At 39.1% G+C, this 10,025-nt stretch overlaps 1 protein-coding gene across 1 annotated transcript; it reads left to right on the forward strand.

The window, feature by feature from the left end:
• Positions 1-6,566: 6,566 nt before the first annotated feature.
• LOC131015237 (transcription factor MYBS3-like) lies at positions 6,567-9,734 on the forward strand. Its single transcript, XM_057943543.1, has 3 exons — positions 6,567-7,133; positions 8,498-8,706; positions 9,004-9,734. Exons 1-3 carry the CDS (start codon positions 6,827-6,829, stop codon positions 9,505-9,507), a joined length of 1,020 nt encoding a protein of 339 aa, XP_057799526.1. The 5' UTR covers positions 6,567-6,826; the 3' UTR covers positions 9,508-9,734.
• The last annotated feature ends 291 nt before the right edge of the window (positions 9,735-10,025 follow it).

Raw genomic sequence — 10,025 nt, forward strand, 5'->3', positions numbered from 1 at the left:
CTTAAACCAATGCTCAAGCATTGATTCAAAATAAACTAATGATCAAATGCCAATGCCCGACTGCTTAAACAATTGCTTGATTACAAATGCTAGCACTTGATCGATCATTAGTTCTAAATAGCTAATGCTCGACAATGATCCAACTTGAGCATTCGAGCATTTTTCCACCATCACCATCCATTGGCTCACATTTTCATAACCACCACCGCTCGCTCTCATCGTTGTTGCAACAACCCAACTCGAACTTCTAAGGCTTGAACTTAAATGCAAGAATCGTGCATTCAATCATTCAAGAGAATTCTTGAATGCACGAATCAGAAATTTATGTTCGAGTATTCAACTGATGAAGAGCACATTGCAGATCCACCACCACCACCTTACGTTGTCGGCCATTCCAAATCTAGATCAAAAAAAGAGAGGGAGAAAAATACATGCATTGATCACCACGTAAGTAGCCGACAAACGAAGAGGCAATGCAACGAGATAGCATGGTGTTGCCAATCTAGGGCGCAACGATGAAGAGCTGCAGTTCAAAGGTCGACGGTGGCGAGGTAGTGTGATGGATAAGGTAGAGAGAGAGTTGTACATTCTGGGGTGTGGGGTGGAGTGGTATTAAGGTATAGTTTTGATTTTTTTTTCATTAAGAGTAAAACTATCAAAGTGGGTATAAATCACCATTAACCCATAAAACAAAGTATTTCTATATATCAAAATGGGCAAAACTAGTATCTATCTATTTTGATAGTCAATTTAAAAAATATCCATCTTTTACAAAAGGGAAAATTGCATGTAAATACACAAACTTTGTCAAAAATTCATATTTGACGCGAAGTTAGAATTTTACAATTTAATACACCAATTTAATAAGTTATCCAATTTTAACACAATTTTAATTTACGGTGACCGAAAAATCTGACGTGTCGATTACGTGTCAACTACTTATCCAGCGTGGCATTGAACAAGAAAAATGGTGTCGTCTCAGCCCACTGTTTAAGCCAATTTATCTCTTTTTTCTCTCTCCATCTCAAATCATGTTCTCTCCCTCTCAATATCCTCAAAGAGCGGAGAAACCCCACTTATCTGACCTCCTCATCCCCCGTCGCAGCCGGCGGAGCGAGAGACTGAGGGCGGCGGCACGGTGGCTTGAAATTGGGGATCTTGCTCTGTGTGTTATTATGTGCGAGTTCAGGGATATAGAGGGGAAGGGACAGAGATGTCGGTGGTGGCCGAGGGAGGCGATGCCACTGGGAATCGATGGTGGACTGCGAATCGATAGCGAGGTTTTCTGGTCGCAAGGATCCCGACCACTGATTTTCGAGGTATGGAGCTCAAATCTATTGTGGATGGCACGCGGAGGAGGTCCGATTGATTGTGGCAAAATGGATTCAGAGATTTTCACCGATTTTTTTACGGAGATGGTAATAGATTGAGGAGAGAGAGAGAGGTGATCGAGAACTTCAAATTACCCAGATTTTTCCATATTGGTGGAAGAATCTCGTCGATTTGGAGAGCATGGCCGGTGGTGGAGAGAATGGCTCCTTTTTTTTTCGATGAACAGCAGTTGGAGAAGAAAAAACTCACCGGCGAACGGAGTGGCGCTTGCCGGCGAGACACGTAGGCGCCATGTCAGATTTTAATTTGGGGGGAATGAAAAATGTGTCATTATTGAACAACTTCTTAAATTGGTGTATTAAAATGTAAAATCCTAACTTCGCGTCAAATATGGATTTTCGACAAAGTTTGTGTATTTTGGTGCAATTTTCCCTTTACAAAATATATAAATTGTATCCATTTAGGAGTTTTTTACCTTTATGTCGAGCATTAATGCATTTTGCATTGATGCTCGACTATTGATTCTCAACTGCTCGACTCACAATGGTCGAGTATGTCGAGTATTGATGTATTTCCTAAGAATGCTCGAAGTGGTTGAACATGTCGAGCATTGACACATTTACCACTAATACTCGACTCGCAATGGTTGAGCATGTCAAACATTAATTTATTTACCACAAATTCACTAATGCTCGACATACTCGACTCACAATGGTCGAGCATAGTTTGTGATTTAAGTTAGGACAAATTTGTATTTTCAATCTCAAAATATGTAATTTCTATAGTTTTCATATAATGGGTATTTTTTATTTTTCTTTGTTCTGACTTTTTGAAAATTGATAAAAGATACCATGAACCTATACAAAAACTAATACTATATTATTATGATTTAAAGGTTGATTCCGACTATGCGTGATAAATAAAACTAACACGATACATCTATGGTGTTGGATTTTGGTGAAAACCAACTATTTTCTATTAATTATGAAAAAAAATATATCATTATATGTATAAAATATTATCATTGAAAAAAAAATCCATCCATTCCAATGATAACGTCCTAAAACAATGGAGCATGCAAATTAAGAAAATGTAGATAAAGTAAATGAGGAGAGAAAAATGAGAAATATAGAGAATAGTGAAAAAGTAAGATAGATATAAAGTAAATAGAAGAGTTTATAAGAAAAGGGCATTTTTGCCTATTAACACAATAGAAGAGATAGAGAGAGTCGATAAAGTAATTATTTCCTTTTTGGGGTTGGGATATTATAAATTTTACGCCCACAAAAAATTGGGACTTTATTATTGGGACAAATGTAGTACTCCCTCCGTCCCGTTATTAACGGCACGTTTCTTTTCGGCACGGGTATTAAGGAGAGTGTTATTAAGAGAAAAGTTGTAGGGACCACATGTTTAATGTTATTGTTAATTAATGTTAAATATAGTTAATAAAATAAATCTCTTCTTCATCAACACCAGCGAGGCCGCCGGCGGCGGCTGCGGCGCCGCCTTCCCTTTGCCTCGTCTGTCCTTCTCATCTCCGTCCAACAAATGTGTTTCCCCCAAATTCAAGAAATCCAAGAAATTCTGCAACTAAAGCCACTAGTTTCAGATCTCAACTCAAGCTTGTAGGCCCTGTACTATAGGATCTGGCCAAGGCAGAGAAGCCACCACCGACCCTCCCCTTTACAGAACTCCGGCGACAACAGAGGGAAGGCGGTGGAAGAGAGGGAAGGAAGAAAGGCGAGAAATGGGTTGTCAAACACAAAATCCAAAAATATGCACGAAAAATTACACCCAAAGATGGGTTTTCAAACACTAAAATTACAAACCCATCTCCAATCACCAAAAAGTAAGGCTCGAAGCATTTTAATAAATTCTCACAAAATTACAAACCCAGATTTTGACTGATTGAATATCAAAACTTACAAGCCCAGATTTCCGCCATTTCCGCTGGGGTAGAGAGTGTGGTTGAGCACATCAAAGCTTGGGTGAGCATTGAGCCCTAATTTTTGGAGGCGGAACCACCAACAGGAAGGAAGGACTCAAATCGCGGAGAAGGCGGCCTTCATAGAACTCCGGCGAATAAAATGGGGGAGCGCGGAGGCGGCACACCAGTGGAAGAGAGAGGGAGCAGAGGCGGCGGTGACTGTTGGCTCTGCATGCGCCGCCGCAACTCGCAGCGGCCGTCGCCTCCGCTAGAGAAAAAGAGATCGAGAGTGAGCGCAGAGGGAGGGCAGTGGAGGAGGGTGGGTGGACGCGGAGGCGCCGCGCCGTCGCCGTGGAGGAGGAGAGACGGCGGGGTGTAGCAACTGTGTGTGTGTGTGTGAGAGAGAGAGAGAGAGAGAGAGAGATAGAGATAGAGAGAGAGTGGGGGAGAGAGAGACGGAGGGAGGAAGTAGTTATTAAAATTAGGCTTTTAATTAGGGTTTTAATTAACATTAATCACTCCCTTATTTTTTCCAAAATAGGAAACGTGCCATCAATAGCGGGACAACCCAAAAAAGAAAACGTGCCATTATTAACGGGACGGAGGGAGTATTATTGAATGTGTTAAAAATAATTATTTCACTAAATAATTATTATTCAAGTTGAAAAAATAATGATCATTCATCAATCAAAATTTATAGACTAGATTATTTTTAATTAACACAAATAAATATAATTCATATGATTCTTTCCCTATATGTATATACATGGAGATGATCAAACAAAGAATTTTGTATGTGTTGAAAAAATTTCTATGTTTTGATTATATATCAGAATCTTTTGATGATGATGAACACTTGATGTAATAAATTGCAATTCACTTGTAAAGTAGCTTACTTTTTATTTTACAGGTATCAACTAAAGGGGATTCAATCAGCCAAGGTTCGTAAACCACTCAGAGTTGAAGTAAAGTTTCAACTTACAATCAGTATTCACTAATAGTGCATGAAGACAAATCTACTGATCAAAAGCATGCTAATAGAGAAGATCGAGAAAGACTACCTAGAAGCTAAAGAATACCAATGAAGAAATATCAATGAAGAAAACTTAGTCGATGATGTGACAGCCAAGATCGATCAGCCTAAGAAGTCAATTGAGAAGTGACGCCAGCCATCCAAAATCCTAGATGAATTTTTGTGGGCTCTGATACAAAATCTACAAATGATTGAAATTATTAAAAGCGGTATTTTATAAAAGATAAAACAAAGGAAGAACAAACCCATGAAGGCACAGAGACGCCAACTATGGGACGAGTGTACTTGACAAGAGCAGAACAAAAAAGCAAACGAGCGGAAGGAAACACTTCAGGAACTCCGGCCTCACCATCGTTCCCAAGTAAATCCGGCTCAAACAAACAAAAGACAAAGACCAAAGAACCCAAGTAGCCATGAAGCAGGCCAAGACGGGCACGGAACAACAACAATCACAAGCACCCCTAACGGGACTTAGATGCGACGAAGATGACTATGGCTCGCGATGTCTCGGATGACAGCGTCCTCAATGACCTCAATCCCATTGCTCCAAAAACCCTCTTGTCTCGCAGGGTTTGCCATAATGTCCGCCACAACGTTCCCCTCCCGATAAATATGCGAAACCCGAAAAGTGATCTCATGTAAGCGAGCTAACGTCTCCTTCCAATAACTGATGAAACGCCAAGGAACCTCCATCGATCGCTGCTGTAGGAGACGAACAACATATGAGGAGTCCGCCTCGAGCCAGAGCTTGCGCCATCCTCGGTTATAAGCTATCGCAATGGCAGTGATCGCCGCAAGTAGCTCAGCTTCAAAAGCGAAGCCCGATCCTCCCTTTGTGTGGAAACACCCCTGAACAGTTGCAGCGTGGTCTCTGAACACTCCACCACCAGCAATTAAACCCGGTGAGCCGGACGCAGAGCCGTCCGTATTTACTTTGATCCAACCAATATCCGGCGGCCACCAATGCCTACAAATGATTGAAATGTTGCGGGATATGTACAATGTTGAAAAACTATATCTTATATGTTTTTGAAACATCTTATCATTTATTGAAACTTATAAGATCTTTGAAAAAGATTGTCTAAGCACCCTTCTAGAATGTGCTAATAATTTAGCAAATGATTATTTTCTTTGCTATATGTTATTCTATATACTCCCTCCGTCCAATAATAAAGTGGAGTATCACTTTCACCATTTTTGTTGGTTCCATAAGAAAGTATCACTTCTATTTTGGGACATGATCCCACATATTATCTACCATATATTATTAGTTTTTTTTTTTAAAGTAGTGGATCACTTTCTGCATTCAACATATTTCTATTAAATATTTTTAAAAATCTGTATCATTCCCAAATAATATTCTTTTAAGGAATGAAGGAGTATTTATTTAAAGAAAAGAGTAAGTATAAGCATACACATTGAATGTAGGACGCATGAATCAATATTTGATTAAATGTTCATTTAGTATAAAGTAGAGGAATGAAAAAAGAGTAGAATCAAATAAATGAGAGGAATTGTAATAATATCTGTTATTTTTATTGAGTGTTTGATTCAACAATAGAAAGAAATCATTAGTAAGATATTTTATTTATTTTGTTTATTTTCTATTTTGAGGGATAACAAATTAGATAACTGTATTATCCTTAAATAAGGATATTAATTAACTCATTACTAAAATTAAATATAATAAATAATATATTTAATTAATTGAATCTCTTTCGAAGGTGGAGGAAACTAACCAAACATGAGTTAAATGGATAACAAACTACCGATGAATTTGCAATAATTTTAAATTGAACGAGTAAACTGTTAAAGTTTGAGTGATGAATAACTTTATGTTAAATGATAAAAATGAAAAAGTTGTGTGTTTATCTAGTGAGAAATTTAGGTTTCAGTTAATTAGGATAATCTGCATTGAATCTGGTGATTTTATCCGCTCGGCCTAAAGGTATAAGGCTGGACACATTATATACTTACATATATTTCGTTGGGTTAATTATGTCGTTTACTCAGTTTTTAGCATTTTTTAAAGTGATTTTCACTTTTTTTTATTATAAAATAAAAATAATTACTACAAGATGAAACGACGATGAAATTCGACTAGGCGACTCATCACTTCCATGATCAAATTTTGTAAAAAAAACAATTTTTGGAAAAATCTAAAGATTAAGAGGTTTTTTAATTAAAAAGGAAATTAGAGAGATTATGGTGAAAATTAGAGTTAGTGAAAATGATTAAGGGGTTTAGTCGGAGGCAGGCCATATAATTATTACACGCAAACTCACCCACAAGACATTTTCTCTTTCCTTTCAGCCCCGAGTCTCCCTCTCTCCACTTCGGATGAGACTTTCTCTCTCTATATCTATATCTGTATCCACACACACCAGAGCTTCGGTTTAGGCACAAAACCAACGTAAACATAAAAAAACACAACCCCAAAACAACCAAATCCCATCTTCTCTCGGATCTTGTAAAAGAAAATTAAAAATCAATCCAACTCAGCCTGCTTCAATTCGATTGCTGCTGCGGCAATGACGAGGAGGTGCTCGCATTGCAGCCACAACGGCCACAATTCCCGCACGTGTCCGAATCGAGGCGTCAAGCTTTTTGGGGTCCGATTGACTGATGGTTCGATTCGGAAGAGCGCCAGTATGGGTAATTTGACCCATTACATGGGCGGCGGCGGCGGGAGCGGGAGCGCCACGCCAGTCAGCGGCGCTGCTCACGACTCTCCGGCGGACACCCCCGACCACCCCTCTGCTGGCTCCGCCGCCGCCGACGGCTACGCGTCTGAAGACTTCGTTGCTGGGTCTTCTTCCAGCCGGGAGAGGAAGAAAGGTTTTAATTTCATTTTCTTTTAATTTTTTTTTTCTTAATTAAAGTTTTGATTCGCTTTGTTTCTATTTTGATTATAATTTGGGGCTATTTGCTCATGGTGTGTATATGGACTAGTTTTTGTGGTCTAATTTGTGTGTGGATCTGATTAATTTGTGAATTTACTGTTGATTTTGGATAAAATTGATTCATTCGTACCAGCAGAATTCAATGATGTGTTGCAATCGATCATTTTGAATGTTTTTGTAAGCATATGGTTTTAGTATAGACTGTTGGAGCGTTTAGATAAGCTTAGGTCGGTATAAGATTGAATTTTCTTTTTGTTGGTATAATAAAGGAAAGCAGAAAAGGATGTTTAGTGGTACCTAATTTACATCTATCCATATTAATATGCTGATTTGTGTATGGAATTTAGGGTGTTACAGTTGCATGTGCTTTCAATCTGATTGTATGCATCAATTTTTAGGCTTATTTAGAATTCCGAATTCAACTGTTTGGCTGCGCCCGGGGAAGAATGGTTCGGGAATCTAAACTAACTTGACTGTTTTTGTCATGATCTAATGTGTTTTTTGCCTCTGTTAAGGAAATTAATTGTACTCGTGTATGCATTCGGCGTCTCTGTGGGATTGGATTGCTTGGAAACTTGCTAAGTGCTTGAAAAAGACTGAAATTGATGTTAGTGCTGTAATCTAAAGACTTGGAATAAAGGGGAACAAAAGATAATAAAGACGAGTACTTTGTGTTCTATTTCCTCTCTTTCTATAGGGAATAGAATGAGAGGATGAATATATGATATGTGTGTGTGTGGTCTATATGACATTGCTAGGTTTGGATAGTAGGATCTCATCTGATTATTGGTTGGGAAAAAGCACTCTGGTTTGTCTGCTATGCTTGGTCCGACATACCATCCCTGCAATTCTGTGTCTATTTTGAGAATCCATGATGGCTGCGTCCAATGCTATAATACACGGGGAAGAGGAGAAGAGGAGAAGAGGGGATAAGGACATGACATAGATGCTAAAAATGATTATATGCAGACCTAAGGTAGTCAAAATCTTTGCAAAAACAATTGTGGAGTCCAACCGAAGTTGCAAACTTCGATACTTATACCCTAAAGGGAGATGGCGAATGGGCATGTAGGTTGTGGTTTTCAGAGGTGGAGTTGGGTTAGGATTTCAAAGAGACGCTGACAGCTACGTCATATTATACATTTATGGGCACCTCATATCTTTTGTCCATGATCAAATTCCACCATTGTGCTTTGCCATTGTTTTTATTTATGGTCTTTTCCTTTGCCTTTCCCTTTTCAGTTGATATTTTCACAGTGTGAGAATTTACTTCAAAATAGTTGTACTTCTATTTTCCAGGAGTGCCTTGGACAGAAGAAGAACATAGGTTATTTCTGCTTGGTTTGCAAAAGCTTGGCAAAGGTGATTGGCGTGGCATTGCACGGAACTATGTGATCTCTAGAACACCTACTCAGGTTGCTAGCCATGCCCAAAAGTACTTCATCAGACAAAGTAATGTGTCTAGGAGGAAAAGACGCTCGAGCCTATTTGATATTGTGGCCGATGAAGTAAGCCTTATTTGTTATTCCTATGTATATATTTACACATTTAGTAGGTCTTCAAAGACGTTTAGCTATATGCAAAACAAGATGTTATGGAACAGATGGCTCCACGTATCCACTTTTTCTGGAAAAAGGTAATCGGTCTGATTATAGGCTGCTTGACTCGCAGCACAAACATCAGATCGTAGATAGAAGGTTTATAATGTTGGGGGAAGCTAAGCCAACTTATAAACTGTTTGCAACTTATCTTTCAATTAGGAAGCAAAGCTAATCATTCTAATGTTCGGTTTTTCCCTCCTGCAGTCTGCCGATACTACTGTGATGTCAAGGGATTTTTTCCCTGTGAACCCTTCTCAAGCCGAGACACAAAGCAGCACTCCAGCGGCACCTGCTGCTGTGGATGAAGAATGTGAATCCATGGAATCTGCAAACTCCAACGACGGGGACACTGCTCTGACGAACCCGGAGGGCTCTCAATATCCTTACCCCGTCATGTATCCTGCTTATGTCGCTCCACTCTTCCCGTTGCCCGTTCAATTTTGGCCAGGATACAACACAGAGCCCGTCAAAGCAGAAACCCATGAAGTGGTGAAGCCAACTGCTGTGCATTCGAAGAGCCCTATCAATGTGGACGAGCTTGTTGGCATGTCGAATCTAAGCCTAGGGGAATCCATCGGGGATGGTGGGCCGTCAGCCCTCTCACTTAAACTCGTTGAAGGCTCTGAGAGGCCGTCTGCGTTTCAGGCGAATCCAGCTTCTGGTAATTCAGGCATGAACTCTAGTCACAATCCAATTCATGCCCTCTAGATTGGAAAAAAAAACATGTTATTGTGATGTGAGATCACTCAGTGCCGTTGAGCTCTGGAGATCTCTCTTGTTAATAGAAGATGATAGTGTTTAGAGTGGTTTCGGTAAGTTATAATTTTATTTGTTAGGTTGTCTTAATAAGTGTGTTTAGGAAGGATTAACTCAGCCTCAACTTAACTCTGTAGACACCAGAAACTTGTTTTTCAAATTATTTGAATCTTTCACAACTTCTGCTTGTCTGCTCAGCTCCAACACAAATGTGCATACTTATTTTTATGCTCCATATTTGATCCATTTATGTGATGTATATATATTTCTTCAAGTTTCCTCAAGTAAAACTATTTTGTATCAAGAGCTATTGTTTTCGTTAAAACACGTTTAAAATTTTCACTTTAAAGAGCTAGAATTGTGAGATTGTGTTGCACATATTTGTGTTAATTGAATTAGTTCGACTCTGGGAGGCATAGTTTATTAACATTAGTGTTGTTAGGATGTTAATCCAACTCAAATGGAGGCTG

This window comes from Salvia miltiorrhiza, chromosome 1 (genome assembly GCF_028751815.1).
Source record: "Salvia miltiorrhiza cultivar Shanhuang (shh) chromosome 1, IMPLAD_Smil_shh, whole genome shotgun sequence".
Lineage (NCBI taxonomy): Eukaryota > Viridiplantae > Streptophyta > Magnoliopsida > Lamiales > Lamiaceae > Salvia > Salvia miltiorrhiza.